This window comes from Cygnus olor, chromosome 3, assembly GCF_009769625.2.
Source record: "Cygnus olor isolate bCygOlo1 chromosome 3, bCygOlo1.pri.v2, whole genome shotgun sequence".
In the NCBI taxonomy this organism is placed as follows: Eukaryota; Metazoa; Chordata; class Aves; order Anseriformes; family Anatidae; genus Cygnus; species Cygnus olor.
The window spans coordinates 5,653,087-5,675,325 of record NC_049171.1 but is presented as its reverse complement, the minus strand read 5'-3'; the positions used below and the strand labels follow the sequence as shown (position 1 = coordinate 5,675,325).

The window sequence follows — 22,239 nt, the reverse complement described above, 5'->3', positions numbered from 1 at the left end:
GAACGTATTATGTTATACAACTGGAATAAATTATATCTTTTTCCTTCTCCAGTCATAAGGATTTGTAAAATTAATTTATGTTTAAAACACTTAACTGCTAGAGTTTGGTGTATTCTGATTAGTATACAATGGTATTGAAAAGGGTTCTTGTCACGGCTTTGTGCTGGGATAAATCTGCTGATTTGCAGCAGTTAGAAAGTGTTTATAGTTGTATAAGGGAAAACAAACAAACAAACAAACCAGGGGGAAATCAGTTGTTTTCCTTAATAAGCAGGTCTTTTAAATGCACCTAGGTAACATTTTAAATGCACCTAGGTAGTATTAACTTTATTTATTTATTTATTTTAGTTTTTAAATCACACTATTTTCAGTTCATGGATATTTATTTACAACAGTTTACAAAGAGTAACCAAGTTAGTTCAGTGAAACCATATGTAGAAAGGTTATTCTGCAGAACTTTTAGCAAAACTTTCTTAGAAACTTAAAGTTTTGATGGAATTTGCATGTATTCACCCTGACAGAGATGTACCTATGTGTAGTTTGTTGGAGGCAGACCTGTATAGGCATCTTGCTTCAACACTGACGTTTTACGTACCGATAATCCATAAAGCAATAAATAATGTGGATAAATAGTTTTGACAGTATAGGGATTTTATCCAAGTGCATTTTCTAAACTGTTTTTTTTTTTTTTTTTTGTACATATGATTTCATTTTTATTTCTTAAATGTAGCCATAAAAATTTAAGAACAGATAATCTTACAACACGTTCTGCTTGAAATCAGAGTTTAATTCACAGGTTTATTCTTTCAGTAACATAATATAAAATATTATGTTTGAATTTCAAGTAAGATATTGCTCATGAAAAGAAGTTGCAGTGACTGGGGGAAGTTCCTGAGGGGTGGAAGAAAACAAATGCCGCTTCTGCCTTCAAACAGGACAAGAAGGAGGATCCAGGGAGTGACAGACCAGCCAGCCTGACCTTGATCCCTGGGGAGGTGATGGAGCAAATCATCCTGGAAAACATTTCTGAACTTCTAAGTACAAGAAAGTGGTTCAGAGCTGTCAGCATGGATTTACAAAGGGGAAATCATGCTTCAGCAACCTGGTCGTCTTGTGTGGTGAAGTAACTGGTTTGGTGGATGAGACGGGAGAGCAGTGAATATCATTTAGCTTCACTTTAGGAAGGTTTTGACACTGCTGCATAGCATCCTCATGCACACACTGATGAAGTAGATAAATGGTCAGGGAGGAAGCTGAAGTGCCGCTATCAAAGGTTGGTAATAAGCAGCATGCAGTCTGTCTGGAGGCCAGTCACTAGTGGTGTACCTCAAGGGTTAATCCTCAAGACATGGTTTAGTGGGTGACGTTGGTGGTAGGGGGATGGATGGACCAGATGATCTTGGAGGGCTTTTCCAACCGTAATGGTTCTGTGATTCTATGATTCTAAGTGCAGCAAAGGGCAGCTAATATGATTAAAAGACAGGAGCACCTCTCCCATGAGGAGCGACCGAGAGAGCTGGGACTGCTCAGCCTGGAGAAGAGAAGGTTCAGATGGGTCTTACCAATATTTATAAGTAACTGATGGATGGAGTCAAGAAGACAGAGCCAGGCTTGTCTCAGTGCTGCCCAGTGCAAGGACAAGAAGCAAGGAGCACAAACTGAAATACAGGAAATCCCACCTAAACATAAGGAAAAAACTTTTTCACTATGAGGGTGGTCAAACGTGGGAACGGGCTGTGTGTAGACTCCATCCTTGGAGATACTCAAAACCCAAGTGGACACAGCAGCCTTTTCTGAGCAGTGGGACTGGGTTGGGTGATCTCCACGTGTCCCTCCCAACCTCAACTGTTCTGTGATTCACGGAGTAGCAGTGGTACTGTGCTATCTTTTCCTCCACCCTACTTTTCAGTCCTGCAACACAGTCACCTTCCAGGTATGAGCGTGAATTTATCGTGGCAAAAATTAGATGGAAATTTCTTACTGCATGTATTGTAGAGTATTTAAAGAAATGTGAGCAAAAGTTGCCCTTTTTGGAGAGGGAAGTTTAGTTGTTGTTTTTATTGTTGATGCTGTTTCCACATGTTATTAAAACAATTTTAGTGTCAGCTAAGTACATGACTCAGGAGGTTCATGCTTAAAGAAAACACTTTACTGAGTCAAGACAAAGCGACCTCCCATGGAGCTGGGAGTCTTTAGCATCTCTGAAACTCATTCCCAGAGGATTTCATGTTATTCTTGATTTATGGGGGTGTCACTGAGGACAGGGCTTCTCTTTTTGTGAGAAAAATCTGTCTTTTCATGCAGCAAGCTGTTAGACATTGTTAATCCTGCTGTCTGGCAGACCTTACCATTTAAAAACTCGTGGTGTAAACAAGATACTTCCATCTTCAGGTAAATAAAGTTGTTCTTCCAAAGGTCTTACCTTGTTTAGGTCTTACCTCGGTGGGGCAATGGACTTGATTGATGTCTTTAGATGTTGCTTTCCAACAAGGTAGTTTAGAAGTATCTGTAGTTAACACTGTTAATTATTAATATTTTTTCAATAAGCTCAAAATAAATATTAATTGCTAACTCTTTTCCTGTTGTTAGAATGTTAGCAATTATATGCATCAATGAAACTTACTTCAGACTCCGAATATGGCTTTCGGTGTATTTAAGGAGCTCCAACAACCATCTGTTGGTTGCAGGTGACGTACCATCACAGAATGTGCTCATATCTCATTTTAAAGTATTTTAAGTCACATAATGACAATTTCTTTTTGTGTACTTGTCTGACATCACAAGACCTGCGGTTCTTGGCTGAGCTTAGTTTTCAGTGTTTCCAGTGGTGAAACTTCTGTTCCTCCTGAGATTGTTAGAGGATTTTAACTCTTGTTTTCAGACGTTTTCCTTCTAATTTCCTCTAAATGTTCCTTTCCTAAATTTTGTCCGTTTCCTTGATCTTATGCCTTTTTGAGTAGTTAAATGATGTTATGTAATGTTTCTCTTCTTGATGTTTATGCTTTTCCAATATCTGCAGACATCATCAAGGCCTAATTTTATACTGAAAAAAAAAAAAACACACCAAAACAAAACAAAACAAAAAAAAACACATTTGTAGTTAACATATGTTACTTCCTGTGCTTTCTTTCCTCACTGCCATATACATACAAGTTTTGGAAAGGGTGTTTTGCTTAAGCAACTAGGCTAAGTTCCTTTTAGTAAAATTTGGTATGGGACCATAGTTGGGCAGAGAAAGGTGTTAAAAAATGGAGGACTTTTACTGGAACTAACTTCAGGCATTGAATTTAGTGCCTGAAGTACAGGCACTTCTGTTCATATGCACATCTTTTCCATCAACTGTATAGGAAATTTAGGCTTTTAACTGTTTTGTTCTGAGATATCTTATCAACCTTAACAATGTAAAAATCTGCAGTAGTTTATAAAGCAAATCCATGCAGTTTGTCATTGAGGAAGTACCCAGATTTAGACAACGGAGAGTCTTCCCAAGTCTTAAAGTTCATGTTTAATTTTTTTAATATACATGAATATATGCAGTTATATGTGTTTTTATATATATTTATATATACATAGATCTTATTGTTTAAATGTACTCTGTCGAGGACTGCATGAAACTGTGGACTGTAGGCCCTGTTGCATCATGCAGTAATTGTGGACATAAGAAGAACTATATAGATTTAGGTAGGTTAATTTTGAGAGGCAGCATGATTTAAAGGTGGCACTTGGGTCTTCACATTAGAGAACAAGGCCAGTGAACTCATCTCTTCTTGGTTTTTATGATGGTCTGGTTGCATCCTAAAAAGAGTAGAGTTACATGGAGTAGCTCAGTGCAGCCTAGGCTGGGGGACCTTAATGTTTGCCCTTGTAGATCATCAGTTAGGACAAGGAAGAGGGCTATCCTGGACTATAATGGTCTCTTGTAATAGTCTGCTTTTTTCAGCTGTCCTTTCTCTGAATACATAAAAAAATCTGTATGCTTTATCTTTATGCAATTTGGGACTTTAATTAGTTAGTACCTTTCTGTAATGGGTATAATGCAACCTCTTCAAAAGTTTACACCAGCTCTGCATTAGGGAGAAGTTGTGTTTTCCAGTTTCAGTGTAGACTTTGCTTGATTATAAAGCATACGGACTGCACAAAATGAAGTCCATGGTATAGCACAAATCAGCATTTCTGGTTTCCTCTTCACATCTGGGACAACTTCCCTAAGTACTGAGAGCAGATTCAGCATCTGAAAATCTGAGCTCACGTCCTACGGTGGTAAACTCTCTGTACAAGTCAAAAGTCATGGAAAAATGAACCTCTCTCCCACTTGATCCTCTTCTCCTGGTAGACCAACTGGCTGGTTGTTGTAATTCTCCCAGCCATATCTCAGTACATGCAGTGTAGGTTTGCCTCAAATCTTGCCCAGTGTGGTTTATCTGCTGTTTATCTCAGTGGGGTTGCAACGTGCACAGCAATTGGCATTAAGGAGCTCTGGAGCCATGACTGTGTAAAGTGCAGGCAGATTATTTAGAAGTTGTAACATAAGCTTTTTAAAATGACTGTTGGGTGATTACTGATGCATCAGACAGCAAAATATGCTTTTTTACTCCCCAAGAATTGCTTCTTGCAAAATGCTAACATTTTCTTCCAAGTTTACCAATGAAGGTCTTGACAGAAAAAATTAAAAAAAAAAAAAAAAAAAGGAAAATAACCTTTATTTTTGTGATCCATGTATTGGAATTATTGTAGCTTTTGAATGCTTGTTTTTATAGTAATGTATATATGATTTTTCTAAACTTTATAGATAAAGTTAACACAGTGAAAACTTGCGGTTTGACTTCTTGTCTCAAACACTTTTTAAATCCTGGTAAAGAACTACATTCTATGTGACGTGAAACCTATGTAAACCTGATTTCATTAATTCAAGCATATAAATGTATTAACTATGAACTCTGATTGGAGTTAAGATTCCCTTTCATTTTTAAATGGGCTTTGATGGAAGTTACCTGATGAGCAGATAAACATATAAATAGACGTGGAATTGCTTGAGTAGTTATTCTAATGCATTTTCAGGTACCACTGGTAGACCGTGCTGGTTAATTAACAGAATTCAAGGCTTTAATTGGTTCTTTTTTTCTTAAGCTAAAGCAATATGCAAGCAAGCTTATTTATTTTTTAGATGAATATCCTTATACTAAGTTCACTGATGGTATTATGAAGGAATGATGCCTATAAAACAATGATCTGTCATATCATCTCCATTATGTAATGTATTTTAACATAAATGCTTTCGAGACTACAGTTGAATGTCTATTATTCTCTTCTTACCTTATTGTTTACACCTCTTTCCCCTACTGCAATCATCTTTTTTCTTTGGCACGTTCTTCCTCCCCGATTTTGTTCCTTCTTCCCTCTTCCACTCTGTACAATGTGTCCTCCTGTGCGTGTCTAATCAATTTTCCACTTTTGTGCTAGACATCTCTTTCCTTTCACACTCTGATTCTTCCTAATTTGTTCAACAGCAGACGTGGCAAACAAAAGGGAGAAAGAAGTGCTCACAATTCTTGCTTTTTTTTCTGTGATATCTCTTGCAATGACAGGCTTATTCCTATGCTCCCAAAAAAGGAACCTGTAGTTTCCCAATTTTCTGTCATCGTAGGGACCAGACCTCAATATTTTTATCTTTGTCTTTAGAGTTAGCCTCTCATGGCACAAAGCAGAATTACTTCAACATATTGTATTACTGATTTTCCAAAGTTTGTTATTACTTATTTATAGTGACTTGTAATCTCTCTCCTTCTGGTATTTTAATTGCTGGAAGTTTTCTGGATGCTTTTATGCTCAGTACTGCAAAACTGATTCTCATTGCCACCACCTGACCATCAGGTCTGTAATAATTGATATATTTAGGAGGACACTTGCTTTACAGTATGAAAGCATCTCTGAAAATGAATATGCTATGTATTCCAGATGCGTTCCAGCCAAGCACCTGACAGACATTTACTGTGTATTCTTACAACACTAAGGAGATGTTGAGTCCAGATATTATCCAGTCCAAATATGTTCTTCTTCTGTGATTTTATGGAATCCTTTTCTGTTTTTAGATTTGTAACAGCGAATTAGTTAGCTCTATATGTAGTGAGCACTTATATCTTGATCATGTTCTGCTTGGTTGATTAGTTAAAAAATGCAGGGTGGGAATTGGCTTGCTGACTGACACACCCCAGTTCAGCAGCCTGCAGAGTAGTTGTCTATGTGTGAGTTCCATCTGTAGGTTCCCGTTCTGCATCAGCCTGAGGTGAACACCTTCCAAGCTCCTTTGATATTTATTGAATTTTAATTGATGATGCTCTCTCAGTAGTATATTTTTTCTGTGTGTTTCTCTATGGGCAAATACTTCACAGACACACCTATTCTGAATCTGGTTCTTCAGCACATGCGCCCTAAATTAGGAATTGCCAAATCCAGTAGCCTCAAATGCAGTCATTCATTAGTGGAGATTCTGTCTTCAGTCACAGAAACACACATACAAACAGGTCTCTCAGTCAACCCCCAGGCTCCCCAGTCTGCCCAGAAGCTGGCCTGGACTCCTTGGTCCCCCCAACAGACCCTCTGGTCTCTCTGGTATCCAGCCCAGATTTATGATATGTGGACAGACTGGGCATGGCCAGCGCACTGACTGGCAGCTCATTTAAAACAGCGCCTTTTATCCCCTTCTGCCTATACTCCTCTGTTTTTCCACACTTGTTCCTCCGCAAATTATCTTGATCCCTCCCTTTTTGCCGCCTATAGTCCTTCCCCTAAACATCCCATAACCAGTCTTGTGTAATTCTGAGGTGCTCTTTCCCTGATGAACCTCCAGTCCCTGTAGGTAGTAACCCCCCTCAGTCTGCAAGATGCTCTGGAGAGCTGCCTCTGCTCTGTGTCACCCCTGGACCATGGGGCTGAGGGTCTTCTGGGCCATCCCTGCGAGGCATCGAGGCAAGGGCTTGCTTCTCTGATCAGGTTATTGAGGGTCTTCCACTGTTCCTTAGTGCTTCAGCGTTTGTGGAGACGAGCCTTTCAGCATGTAACCTCACATCCTACTTCAGCAATAGGCATCCACAGAATCATAGAATGTCCCAAGTTGGAAGGGACTCACAAGGATCATCAAGTCCAACTCTTGGCTCCACATAGCACCACCCAAAACCAGACCCGATGTCTGAGAGTGTTGTTCAATTGCTTCTTGAACTCATGCAGCTCGGTGCCATGACCACTGCCCTGGGAAGCCTGTCCCAGTGCCCGACCATCTCTGGGTGCAGAACATTTCCCTAACCCCCAGCCTGACCCTCCCCTGTCCCAGCTCCATGCCGTTCCCTCAGGTCCTGTCGCTGTCCCCAGAGAGCAGAGCTCAGCGCCTGCCCCTCCGCTCCCCTCGTGAGGGAGCTGCAGGCCGCCATGAGGCCTCCCCTCAGCCAGCTCTGCTGTAGGCTGAACAATCCAAGTCACTTCAGCTGCTTCTCATACATCTTGCCCTTTAGACCCTTCACCATCTTTGTGGCCCTCCTTTGGATGCTCTTTAACAGTTTTATGTCCTTTTTATACTGTAGTGCCCAAAACTGCACACAGTACTTGAGGTGAGGCCTCACAAGCGCAGAGCAGGACAATCATTTCCCTCAAATGACTAGCAATTTAATTCTATGATTCTATGAACTGTATTAAAAACAAAACAAAACAAAACAACAACAACAACGACAACAAACTCCTTAGCTTCTTACTCTAAGAAGATGAGAAAGGGCAACAGAAAGAATTGAAGGCACACACAAAAATAAATCACAGCTTAAAGGTTTACTCAAAGTGTAATTCTATCACCTTCTGATTAATTTTCACCATTTCCCACTCATATGTTTGATGAATTTGGGAGTGGAACTGGGTAAAAAAATGTTTATTTGGTCTTTCCAGGGAATAAGAATGATTCTCAGGTCTATGATGGGCACAGTGGGTGAATCTCTGAAGCTCTCCTCTCTAACTCGAACTAGGAAATCGGGAAAGAGAAATGATTATTTCTTCTATTGTTTCTGCACCTGAGAAATCAGTTATATTAGTTTTGTAGTGGTGAAGTTCCTTGCTTCTCCTAACTATATCGTGTCTTATATTTCGTTAACTGGTCTTTCAGGGTCTGCTCATCACAGATTCCACATGCTGGGGAGGTCTACGTACCAATTTGTACCTCTTTGGTTTTCTCAGGAATATTTTTTCTATTGCTTCTTTCCTTCCCGTCTCACTGTAGCAGGAAAAAAGTTTTTGTGCTAGGTAGATGGATAGACACAAACCACTCTTGCAGCAGATGGAAAATAAATGTTATGGAATATAAGTGTATCAATGGGAAGCAACAGAAGTGGGGTATTTTTGGGAAACAATGTTGATGAATCAGGCTGGCAGGCAGTAACAAATAAATACCTCTGTGCTGCAGAAGGGTATGTCCTATGTGAGATTTTCAGGTGCATAAAAAAATGAAGTCTGGAGGGGCCATCCCTGCTGCTGCAATTCCTGTCAAGTAGAAACAGAAAAGGAAAATTTGTTAGGGACTTCTAGAAAAGAAAAAAAAAATGCATATTTCCCAGCAGTCTACCTCAGTGCTTTTATCCTTTTCCTAGGTTAGATTCATCAAATTTATTCAAGGTGGTAAATTCCACATGAGTTGGGGCAGCTTTGTTATGGTATGAACTCAATAGAAGTCCCAGTAAAGGAAACTATTTATTCTAGCTTAGTGCACTCCCAGCCACCCTGGTTATACTTCCTTTCTGGCCAGTATAGCTTTTCAAGTCTGTGGAGGATGGGAGATTGCAGCAGCTTTCTGTCTCCACAGTCTACTCTCCTGGTGGTCTGGCCACCTGGAGAGCTCTGCATCAGGGTTTTTGAAGCAAGTCTGTGCTGTGCCTGGCCCAATACCTTTGCAAGCTTTTAAAACCCCAAGAAATGTAGCAAAGAAAATGCTTTATCTACTTCTGTAGCTGCCCAAGATTTTGAGGTTCTTGCGATGGAGGTCTCTGTACCATGAGTAGATGTTGTGTCTTACCATGTGCCAAGTATATAAATATATATATATATATATACATGTGCGTGTGTTTACACATAGTATGCCATGATATTCCATTTAGTGGGTTAAACATTTAGCCCTTTTGATGCGCCTGGAAACATCATTACAGGAACTTAAATAAATTAGAAATAAAAGCTAAAAGTAAACAACAAAAGAGCTGCAGCAGTCTTTTCTTTCTCCATGCTACTATTTTAATACTTTTGTGAAAACATGTAAAAATGTTTTTGTAGAACAGACAAACCTTTGAAATTGGATCATCTAAGAAAGCTTCAATTTAATGTATGACATGCATAATGGGTAGATGCTTCTATTGTCAGGACAGTCTTCCATATCGATTTACCGTTTTGATGAACCGCTAATGTATTTTACTATATTTCCTCTTCAGTATTTACCTGTGGAGAAACAGCTCTTTTCTATTTTCAACAGAATTTGTATATGATTCATAGGAAGACCTATATTTCAAGCAAAGGGAAAGTTCTTTTAAGGACTGTCTGACAAACAAACCATTAAAAAACAAAGCAAATGTGAAATGAAATTCATAAGTTATATTAAAATATCAACTTTAGTTTCAGTCCCCAGAAGCAAGGGCACCAAATTTTGGTTTCCTTTTTTACCTTTTTTTAAGGATTTTCGTTTGGTTCTTAACGTACCTCGTGTTCTGTAATTTGGCAAAAATCTGAGCTCCTGATTCTTCACTCTATGTTTATTCTGCTATGGAGAAATACAATGAGAAATGTAGGGACAAAAACAGAAGAGTTTACTACTTTACTGTTTGTGCATTTGCAATTACCTCCATATTGCATTATTTCCAGTAGCAGAAGGGGTTAAAAAATCCTTTGTGTTTTGTATTTTAAGATTACCCTATAAACATGTTAGAATCTAGAGCTGATGGCAAGAAACATATCAAATGCTTTGCAAATTTAATTAGCATCTTTGCAATTTTTTTAGCATCTAGAAAATCCAGTATCCTTTAAAAAAAAGAAAAGAACAAAAAAATCAGTAAGCAGCTGTGAGGAGGTGTAGTGGTTTTTGCTTTTTGCTGAGAACACGTCTAGATTTCAGCATCTAGATTTCTGCATGTGGGAAAGGAATTGGCAGACGTTACATGGGAAAACAGTGAAGGCAAACTGAGATACAAATAGGTTCTGAAGTCAGAAAGAAAAAGAATGGAACAGAGATGGAGAGAAAGTAGGTGCACCTGGAACTTGATTTTCAACTTGATTTTCTATGTAAACAAGTAGTGCATTTTGTTATATCTCTTTTCTTTGTGTTCCAGTGTAGAATTTCAGCATCAACTCTAACATCTCCTTTACATCAGAATGGAGCAAAGAGATTTGGTGTCAGTCTCCTCTTAGATCAATATTTTGTATCTTGATTGAATCTCTTCTACTTTTCATGCCATGTTTGGAGCTGACAGTTACCTCTGAGAGAGAAATGCAGACAGGGAACGTATCTCAGTGTAGAATAAATTACATCCTCAAAATAAAATCCTCAAAAATATTTTTGTCTTTGCACTTTGTTATTTTCAGAAAAAGAAAACCAGAAAACCTTTCATTTGCATATGTGAAATTATTGCTAATAAATCTATGAACAAAAGTAATTGATGTTCAAGATCATAATGCTGGCAACCAGGCATTTACCACTCTCTTACATATATATTTTTTGGTTTGCATTTTAAGTTTTAGAAAGAAAAGGAAACAATTTAAAAATATTAAAGAATAAGTGAGAATGAACAACATATTATGGTTGTGGTGGCTGATTTCAGTTTGTTCTTGTATGCATGGTGTGACTAGAAAAAAACATTTTTTTTTCTGGCAATTTACATATGCACCACTCTTAAAAATGAAATACTTAGGCTTTATCATTTATGAGCAATTGTTTTAAATCTGTGAGTTTTTTCATATTATTTTACATTCCAGTGTAATATGGTAATAAATATTTCTACTTTTATATGTATTTCCTATATAATATACAGGTATTTGCAGTTTATAAAATATTTAATAGGATCTGGTCTGCTGTTCTGTGCTTGTAGTCCTAGGAAGTGTCAGACATTATAATTCATGTACGTGTGCACTCCTGCATAACAGAGAAGAAAATTTTTGAGTTGTCCTGATTTTAGAGATGTTGTACAACACATTATAAAACATGAGCATCTCTTTAAATTGCTGATAGTCTAAACAAGAGACAAATGATAGTGAACAAAGATAGAGTGTAATTTTCTCCACCTACGACTAGTGTAGAACAGTAGGGTATGCTTAGATGTTGCCTGAGTGCTCGTGTTATGCTCTTAGAGATGTCAAGGTGAAATTGAATATCATTAAAATTTCAAAAGGTGTGTGAGGAATACTGGATATCATTTCATTATTAGATAAAGGGAAAAAAATGCTGCTGTGTACCTCTTTAACTACTGTGATTCCATTGTAAAAAATAAGTTGTTTGTAGGTAAAGAATTTTTTTTTATTTCACTGTAGGAGAAAGAATGTATCTGTAAGAAAATAATTGATATAACCAATCACCCAGGAATATTTTAATCTTATAAATAAAATTAAACTATTTTAATAAGAAACTGCAATGTTACTTTTGGCCTGTAGCGTTTCAGTTACAGTGAATATATTTTCCTACATAAGTTTTCTAATTTTAAAAGCTCATTTTTGGGTGGAAAGAGAGCAGATTTTTTTTTTAGAAATGCCCTGGGGCAATATTTGAAATCAGCAAGTGGTCTTTCACTGCTATACTGATGTAAGACTGGAATAGCTTTTTTATTTATATATTCATGGAATGATAAGGTATTTTCAGTGAGCCCTAGTTGGGCCCCATTGCAACCGCTTTGGAATTAACAGCTTTAAGTTTTAAAAATAATTTAGCCAAAAGTCAGATACAGAGAGACTGGATATAGAGCAACCAGTCAGCCCTGAGAATGGTTAATGACTTGGGTCTCATGAGTGCCTTTGATTTCTGGAGACATCCATTGTTGGAATAATTTTATTTCAAAAATATTGTGCCTGCTGGAGTCCACTTAGACACCAGATCTGAGCTGGTTTGTTCTGATCAAGAGATTCAGCTTTTAGGAAAGCTGTGATGTGCAGGTGTCCAAGCAGCTGCAGACCATCACTGTTCTGCCTCCCATCACTGGCAAGTTGCTCTGGTCCTTCGTTCAGAAGCAGAAGGACAACATTTAATGTTTACTATGAGAATGCTTGAATTAGTTTTTAATTCTGTTCATCACAACAGGGAAAAATGTGTTCTTTTTTATGTTAGTAAAAGAACTGAAATAAGAGAAAGTGAAGGATTTTGGTGTTCTTGAATCCTCTATCATATACAAAAATGGCTGAGAAGGCAAAACTAGACTTACTCTCTTAGAGCATCCTTCTTTAGTAACTAACATGGTTGATACATTAACAAACTTTTTCAAGGTTTTGTGTAGCTTAAAAAAAAATTGTTAAAAGTGTCAAGGTACAAAGAACCATAGCTAGAAAGCTTAAATACCCCATATCCACTACGTGGCACTGAACTGAAAACATAGGGGTTTGGAAGCGAAGAATAAATAGTAGCCAGCTAAAACAAATAACGTCTTTTTGTGCCTTATGTGATGAAGGGAAAACTGCATAGAATAAGAGCCCTTTTCCTTCTTCTAGTTTGCAGTTCAACTACCCAGATGATGGTGTCTGCTTAGGGAGGAGTGGACAGCTCTCCAGACTCACTGACCTTGAATGGTTAGGAGGGAACTTTGGTTGTCCAAATGTAGCCATCTACAAGTCATTTTGGACACTAAAAGACCTTCACTGGGTCATCAACCGCCTCTCTGAGGGGGTGCAGCTACAAGTAATAAATCTGCAAGTCCAGATGTCCTGGACATTTCAATTTAAGTGCCCTGGATCTGGACCTGAAGCACACCATCCACACTGAAGATGAATGGTTTTGTAGGACTTTGGGGGCACTGTATGGGAAAAGCACAGGCTCTGGAGTGAGACAGAAGGCTTTCTGCAGTACCTACAGTCTTTACCAAAAAGCTGGTAATGGCAATAGCCACTACCCATCTTAGAGCAAAAGAGCTACCCCAGCTCTAGCTGAGTGACTAGCAGAGAAGGCAGGTGTAGAGAGCAAGTTCTGTTATTTCTTGGTGAAGATAGTCTTACAAAAAGCATGTCATCACAATTTCTCATTTTATGATCCCTATTCCAATTGCTTTGCCTTTTGTTTGTGATACTGTATGAACACTATCATCTCTTCATGACCTCCTGTCATTTAATCTTGCAAGGCAGGCTGTAAGAGCCTCTCATATTATTATGTAAAAAATGTTTACCCTCGATTCTAGTAGTTCTTTCCTTATCTTGTCACTAACATTTAGATTTGGGATAAAATACCTGATAATGTTTTACCTTTTAACATTGTTATTTGGTAATTTTGTAGGTGAAGGGGGATGCAAATATAGGCTGCTAGTAGAACCCATGCTACAGCTTTGCCTACTCCCGTTTTTTTTATACATTTTCCTTAACGAACTGGATTTTCCTCCTTTCTCCTCTAGTTTTCAGCTTTTTTCATTGTGTACTTTCAAATACATTCTTGCAGCTCTTTTGTTGCTACAATCAGATTACTCACTTTGATTTATATTCCTTGCAACACAGGCAGTGATCCATTTCCATATGGTATACAGGTGTATTAAGCTTGTTGTTCTTATTCAGATGTTTTTTATTTTGAGACCACCTACTTTGTTTCTATTTAACTCATTTTCATAACCTTACAATACATTTATTTCTTTCAGGTTTTCCTTAGGAGATGCTCGCAGGCCGCTCCACGAGTCTGCAATATTGGTGGAAGATATTGTCCACACTCAGCTGATAAATCTGGTAAGAACATAACTGCTACAATAGTCTCTGCTCTAAAACTCCTTGGAAAAACATAAAATTTTAATGATCAAATGACTAATAACAGATTGTTCTGGTTTTAGAAACAAATAAAATGCAGAAACTGGGGGTGATGTTCTGTCTACGATAATCTGAAGAAGCTACTCCTAGGCTTGCAGATAGAGAGGGCACGCTTTGATTATGGTTATACACTGTATTTCTCTGATATCTGCAAACCCACCTAACACTGGGAATAAAGCTGATGTATTTTTATTCTGTAAAAAATACTTCAAGTTCTTAAGAAAAGCCTACATTGTCATCTCAAGATTTCTTTGGTAATTTTTATGTTTTAGTATTTGTGTTAATGCATTATTATTTGCTTAATATTTATGTTTAAATATTTTTGCTATTGAATGTTTTGATTTCTGTCAAAAATAATTTGTAAGTAGTAAATATTTTTCTGTATTGAAAGCCAATGGAAGTGTTGTATAAATAATCTAAAATTACTGAAAAAAAAAAAGTGGAAAAAAAATAAGGTAGTTTTGAACCTGTCAGTAATAGTAAATCTAAAATCATGGTTTTTAATTTAGGATCAAAAGCATTTTCTGAGAAATGAACGTTAGCATTTTACACTGTTGCACGAATCTGCTGTCTGACATTGTGTGCATAAAGGTGTGCTCCTTTGTGTCACCTGCAGCTTGGGAAGTGTAACGATGTTGGGTTTCTTCTTATAGTGTTTCTTCAAATGAAATTACCAGTATGTATGAGTTGGTATTCACGTTGTATGGAACTAATGTATGCAAATAATGCTAATAGATATTGTAACTAGTATTTATATTTGATGATTCTTTGGATCAGCTGGAGTGTTGAGCCACGAGTTCCTAGATGTTTTCTTTATAACAAGCTCCTTCAACAATCAGACAGGTTTTTTAAATTTCAAGGTAGGTTTGTTAACAACATTAACGAGACGTATAAACTTTTGTAAACTGAGAAAATTCAGAATGGGGCAGACCACAGACAGAGGCGATTATAAATAAACCTCTCCCTGACCACTCTTTGCCTGCAGGCAGGTGCTTTCCTTCAGCTTTGCACTTAATCCAGCAGCCGTTTGGTGGCTTCCTGCGTTGCAGCAGACACTTCGGGGGCCCTTCCAGCTCTGTGTAGCTGCTTTGTGTTCATAGCTCCGCAGCCCAGCAGTGCATATCCCTTTCCCTGCATCACCCAGCATCTTTGTGCTGTGGATCCTTTGCTTGTTATGCTCCTCTCCCTCTGCCTGGTCCTGCCCTGAAAAGGGGAAGGAACAACCTCTCCCCCTCTCCGCAGGTTTCCCACTGGTTAAGCATGCTGCTCCAGGGCAGATATCTGAATTTTTTTATCCTAGCTATAATGACCAAATAATAAATTATGAAAACCGATGGCTGTGGCTTTGCTCTTCCTTTAGCAATAATGTGGTGAAGCATCTGCGCTTTTACCTTCCACCAAGGCTCAGCAGAACTTTACAGCGAGATGTGCATTTTGAGGAAATGCAACCTGCAGCCATGTGGTCTTCACACTTAAATCAACGCCGGGCAGTTACTGCGGGAATGCCCATGACCCAGGGTTAACCCTGAGCATGGCGTAGGAGCATGTAGGATTTCCTGACAGAAGGAAGAATGGGAACAGAGCGGCAGATAAACAGCTTTTCTAACCTTTCACCTCCGAGCCCAAGACAGCACTTTGTTTCTGAGGAAGTGAAAGTATCTTTAATAGCTCATTGTTTTGACCTCTGACATTCGCATGCCGGAACTCTTAAATCATGGGCTTTTTACGTACTCCGGACTTCTGATAGGGATTTTTGCACATTTGGCATCCTTTATAACTGCACATCCTTGTTGAGCTGTTCCGGTGTATTTATACCGAATTTTCACTTAAAGGTCCGTGTTGGTGTGGGTATATACAGCACTAGAAAAAAAGCTAGTTTTGTAATTGAATCTGGCTGCAGATGGAAATTTATTGCTTACTGCCTAGTTTTTGCCATATCATTCATGTTAATGGACTACATAGTTCTCATTATGTAATTTAATGACTTCTTCTCAAAATTCATGTCCATTTTGTCATTCATAATACATGTATAAGGCTAAACTGTAGAAATTACTTTTATGCCTGAAGTAAAGCTGGCACGTTGCACACATCTTTCATAGTAAACACTTGTAAGAAGAGAGCATACTTGTTGATTAAGTCCAGATTTGAGCTTCTGAATTCAAAAATAAGTTGCCAGCTTGATTACCTTTGATTGGTTGACTTTTGATATCTCTGAGGTTTATAGTTCTAGCTTCCTATTTTCAAATTCGATCTGATCTCTATTAAGTCAGGGGCCGATTTGGACAGATTTATATGGTCACTATTTCAACCCATTATATACTTTATGAAGTTCGGCTGCTATAGCAGATGACTGCACTAACAAGTCAAATTCTTGAAAAGCAGACTTCTTTAGTCTGCATCACGTTTTATGATCAATCTTTTTCTGTTTTGAACAATATGTAATAGGTTGTACACGGCTTTACGTAAGTTAAATTCTGCTAGAATTATATAGCACTGCGTAGAGGGAAACGAGTATCTCCAGAGGGTGATTCACATCATCCTAAATTTAGTTTCTGCATTAGATGAGATGAATCACCTCTTGAGGAATTTATTTCCTCAGCTGTCTAATAAAGGGATCCTTTAGCGGTTGTCTGGGGTTTGAATATCTTGGAGATAGGCATAAATGTTGAGAGATTAATTGCATCTAATTTGCGTCAGAATACTAAAATGAGTTTGAATTTCTTTGCATATATTTTAGTTATGCAAATAGCAAAACTTTGATTATATCAAGCAATATAAAAACAAAAACCCAGTAGAATGAAAAAGGTCTGTACATATTTTGTTCAGGCATAATTTCACACAATGAATTTAAGTTTTAGTTCAAACTCAAGTAATTGTTCAATAACTGATATGTATGTATTTATAGATGCCTTAATATTAACCCTTAAACTGTATTTATATGTGCTAAGACTAGAGTTTCCAATCAAAGTTATAATGTCCTTTATGGATAGGTGCAAGTAGTACATGTCTTTGTTGCAAAGCAAATTATGCCTACAAAAAAGGGTTCAACAGGGAATTGAAAAAGATATTAATCAGCAGGGGACAAGTCCTTAAACAATTTACCATTCAAAGTGGAACAAGCTCTTTTAGTTGCACATTGTATTGTCCTTTTTCATTTTGGTAAAGTTGGTTTAAAAAAAAAAGAAATTCTTAAGAATTCCTCTTTAACTATGTATTGTATGAAAGCTGGGCTGAATCAATGGAAACTGTAGTAATATTATACTGCTATTAAAAACTAAAGTTATCTCATCCCCTCATGCTAGGGTCATAGCTCCATGGTGGTGCTTCAGATGTCCTGTTTGAAGGCTGATGGACAATAAGATGATGATGTGCTACATAAATCAAAGGCTGTTAAGGAGTTATCTGCCTTGTGATGGGAGCATACTAGCTGGGTATTTATTATCAGTCAACTACCAGCAGTTAATTCTCTAGACATGCTGACTATGGTAGTAGTACTACAGAAACCTGCCTTCACAGAATTCAGTTTAGCACTAGATCTGAATTTCAGTCCATTATGTTTTGTTTCTGACATATTGGATGCCTTCTGAGAAGAGAGTAGATTTGTTTTCCCCCGTGGAAGACATTTTAGCAGTAGCAAAGAGTTCACTAAAGGGACATGAAAAATTACACATATACACACCAAAAAATATAAATGTGCTTATCAACTGCAGAACTCAGAAGTCCCAAGTACTGCTAAGTAACCTTATCTATCCATGAAAGACTGCCACAGCACATTGCAGCAGCCTTGGACTACATCCTTTAAATGTTTTCTCCACTGGAATTCTTTGTAAACTGTGATAAGTCATCACTGAGACTGTCATGAATGACAGAATTCATGTTAATGGAGCTGTGGTTTACTCCCTGTCAGCTGAAGTGTGTCTGCTAGGAGAAGGACTGATCTCTTCAACTGATGTCAAATGATTTAAGTCAAACCTACTCAGCTGGCTTTTTAGAATGCAATAGTGCCAACTTAAAGGGACTTCAGTTGCCCCAAATCATGTTGTACATGATATCTGTTTGTTGTTGTTGTTTTTTCTCCTATCTTTTGTCCTTGTCTCCCTGTGGAAGACTTTGATTTCATATAACTTGTACTGCTATCTAATAATTACTAATATTCCACTCCTGCTTCCTTTTGAATTTGTTTTAGCTTTCATGTTATATATATTCATATATGAGCACTGCATATAGACACAGGTCACTTTTATTTTTTTCAGGTTTATTACTCTTGAAAATTAATTGCCTTTTACACAGGCAGTGTACTTGATTGAGAATCAGTCCCTTGGTCTGTACCGAAGCACAGAATACAAGTTAGCAGGTGGATAATTGATGCTGGGAGACTTAGATTTTTTTAAGCCCCTGGCAGTAATTCATGGATGGAACGCCTACAGTGAGTTGCAGAGATTCAACAGAACATCAAGTCCTTAGTAAGTCCATAATAAATGCAGAGTAAGTTGTTTTTTATAGTAGGGTCTTAAAGATCAAGTAGTCATTTACCACAACTGGAAAAAGGGAAGGTGAAAATGCAGAGCAAGTGTAAGGATGGGTTTAGGGATATGAAACGTGAAGTGCTGTAACATGATTGGTGTGAATTTTGTGATCTCAAAGGGCCAAACCTTTTCTGCACAAATATGATGTGCTGTCTTTCCTTCCCAGCTTGAGTGCTGCCTCCCTTAAGCATTTTTTTTAGAAAGGAGGAAGAGGGAAAACACCTTCACTTGCCTGTCCAGAGAAAAAGGCACTAGCAGTGTGAGAGAGAAGTAGGAAACAATGAGGTTTTAAACAGAAACGAGGAAAGGTATTTTTTTCTTCTTTATGTCATACTCCTACAACTTTTATTAAAAACCTGAATTGCACTCATTATTCATTTGCAAACTGGATTTTAATCACTCAGCCTCTGTGCTGTTCTCAGATCATATAGTTTCAGGTTTGTTTACTGTGTTTTTGAGCTGTTACACTTGTAACCTTATATGTGTAATTGTAGAATTTCTGACATTCCTTTTTAAAAAGAAAGAATTGAAAACAGCGCATTCATTAGCAGCAATTGCCCACTGATATAAACAAGCAGTGTGAAGCACTGTTCACTCTTGATCACAAAGTTATATGCAACTGTCACTTATGCCACCCCAGTAACGGGAAAGGTCCTTGTTTTATAAGTCTGTTTTAAAACAGTAATAAAGTTTCCTGTGCAGGACATTAATTAGAGGGGTTATCAAAATAAGACAAACTAATATAATTTGTGATTGTACAAAATAAAGGAAGTTGAGGGTACCGTAGGGACCTAATGAATCACAGGATGGAAACAATCTTCTGGCTAACTAAACATTCAGACTTTGTACTAAGTCATAGGGTGTATATACAACTCAGCAAACCGGAACATGCTGTGTGTTTACATGAATGGGATAAAGGAGTTCACATAAGCCATCTGGGAAAAATCCTTCCACCATTCATTCTTCTCCTACTGTAGAGTAAATTAAACAACATACATGCATTTGCAGCAAACACATGGCACACCTGCCCTGGAAGAAATCAAACTGGAAGTCTGTAATACAAAAAATTCCCCGAGTGCCAGCAATGTGCCTTTGTTAGTACTTCTCACGTGTGATGGAAAAGAGAAGGGACTTTATCTCTAGTAAGTAGTTTTTAATTGTTATGTGTGCATTTACATCCTTTAAATGTGGTTATCATTTACATTATGGTAGTGCATTGGTAGGAATATATATTTTTTCTTTTCTGTTGTAAATTGCATCTTTCACGTTAATTGCTGTGGCCGCAATTCCCAAACTTGATTTTGGAAGTTTTGTATTGTTTAATTTTTTGAAAGATTTTTGCATGGCTAAAAACAATGGCTCCTTTAAAAAAAAAAAACAAAAAACAAAAAACGTTCAATTTACAGACTAGTAGAATAGGTTTTGTAGTTCTGAGTATACATTTTTTCCATAAGATTTAAAAAAATTGAATAGACTCAACCCATTCACTGCCATTCTAGAGATCAAATACTCTTACTGTTGTACCAAACAGGCTCTGTGGGAATGTGTCATTTGGAGGTGAGGAAGGCACTGGTTTAGAAGGGCCCACATTCAGGCACAAGACTGTTTTCTCAATTTCTTGTTAAAAATATATATTTTTTTCCTTTTCTACTTCTTGAATGGTAGGACTTGATTTTAGTTTACGTGAGAAAATGGGCAGTATTTCATTTTTAATATATTAAGGTATCAGAAAATAGCTCTAAAGGACATATTTTACAGAAATTATGAATTGTAAATGATTAACTTTTTACTGACTTCTTATGAAAACTTGTTCTTTCTTCATCAATAATGTACACGAAAAGCAGTGTCCTGAGTTTTCTACTTAACATTAGCTGTTGCTTGTTCACCTTATTCAGATATATTTATTCTAAGGCATAGAATCTACTTCATTTAATAATTTTATTTTCTTTCCCCAGAATAGAGTTGAGATGCTACTTTTAGGACTTTCCACATTCCACCAAGCCAAACAGTAGAGGGCAAATTTGGAGCTACTCCTCTAGGACAGTCACTACAAGTTCAGGAAGCTGTTGAAAAAGAAAGAATAAATACATTAATATAGCAGGAACTGCTTAGTACCAGAGGCATAGCAAGCTTGCTTTTGAGCAGAGATCTTTGTTGTACTTCAGGAGCAAATACACAGTTGGGAATAGTCTAGGAGTCCCAATCTGTGGTTCTGCACTCTATGCCTTTTCTTAGGATGAGAGCACTTGATCAGATATTTTCTTTCCCATAAGTCTTTCTTCCCCATAGTTGACATAATAGACAGAACTGCTTTTTACCTGGTGACGCGGAGCTGCGGCTCAGCATCTGGGATGGATCTCACTGATCTAAAGAGTGGAGCCTAAGACTCAAATCATTTATCCAATGTTGTTCTTCCAGCTGTGTGAAGCTGTCAGAATTTTTTAAATGTTTAGCCTGCATTCACTTTCAGGAAAACTAAGCTGTGAAGTGGTATAAATCATTATATATTTGTTTTTAGCTGTATGTTCATATTGTGGTACAATGTGTTCTTAGGGTAGTCAGAACCATCTTAACTCTTATAGTCATAACTCTTGTTATGACTATAAAGTACTTTTTCTACAAAGCAGTCACTTTATTTATTTGGTGCATATGATGCACCTGTTCTGGTCCTGAGTCTGTGTTGTATAGTCTTCATGCCTTATTTATTTCAGAAGATAGCATGGGCATTGTAAATGAGGAAACAGATTTCAGGAAGGGAAAATATGGTTTCTTTTGAGCATTTTGATATTTATTTTTTTTTTGGTCCCAAAGTACAGATAATGCCTCTACTTTTCACTTGGAGGCTGAGAAGATGTTAACATCTGTGAAAGACTAAGGTACTAATATTAAGAATCCTATAGAAAAAAAAAAAAGGAAAAAAAAAACAGAAGGAAATGAATAATTATGTTCACATAATCGTAGCCACATGTTCAATAATCAAGAGAAAAAAAAAGCAAACTGTTGACTAGAGTGAATGGAAAAAGCAATTTGATCAATGGTTAAAGATCATCTTATAGTGCTTATAAAATAAAAAGAATGAAGGTAGTGCAGGCAGCCACAATCCTGGTGTTTCCTGATTTTCTGTATCAGTCTTTGGGCCTTTGATACCAATCACATAGATTTATGTGTTGTTCATATATAGGCATCTATATGTCTCTATAAGCAGGTCTGCTTTTTACATCCCTAACACAATGGATTCCTATTTAGGCTGTTTAGCAAGAGGAATTAAATATGTAAGACATTTCACTCATGGGTCTTTGGAATCAATTGCATTCCTAGATGTGTATGTACTCAATTACCTTGGCTTCTGGGGCTTTTATGAATAACCTGATAAGCTGATCCCAGACTGAGTTTCCAAAATACAAATAGATCTATTTAATTTTTATATATGTTAGGAGTATAGTATAGATTGATAGCTGTCAGAATTTTGGCTGAGTAAGTAAGCAGTAGATTGTTATTACACAATATGATGTACTCTGTTAAATCAATGTTTTGTCAATGGTTTTGCTCTGATTTAACATGCTTTTGCCAAGAGTATTTTTGACACGGACTAAAAAAATGTCTCAAATCATTTAGCTGTTTCTGGATTGGAATGAAGGAGCAATCTTTCTGTCTGTGGAAAAATCCTAATTATGTCCCAAGTTTCAGAAGTCAAACAGAAAACTGATATTCAGGGTTTCTTTCT

At 37.3% G+C, this 22,239-nt stretch overlaps 1 protein-coding gene across 6 annotated transcripts in view; it reads left to right on the top strand.

The window, feature by feature from the left end:
• Nucleotides 1-22,239, top strand: part of SUPT3H (SPT3 homolog, SAGA and STAGA complex component) — a 277,738-nt gene that overhangs the window by 127,090 nt on the left and 128,409 nt on the right. For all 6 annotated transcript variants that reach the window (XM_040554266.1, XM_040554265.1, XM_040554268.1 and 3 more), the window contains one exon: nucleotides 13,827-13,911. In XM_040554266.1, coding sequence (XP_040410200.1) covers nucleotides 13,827-13,911 — 85 coding nt within the window. The remainder of the gene's footprint in view (nucleotides 1-13,826; nucleotides 13,912-22,239) is intronic.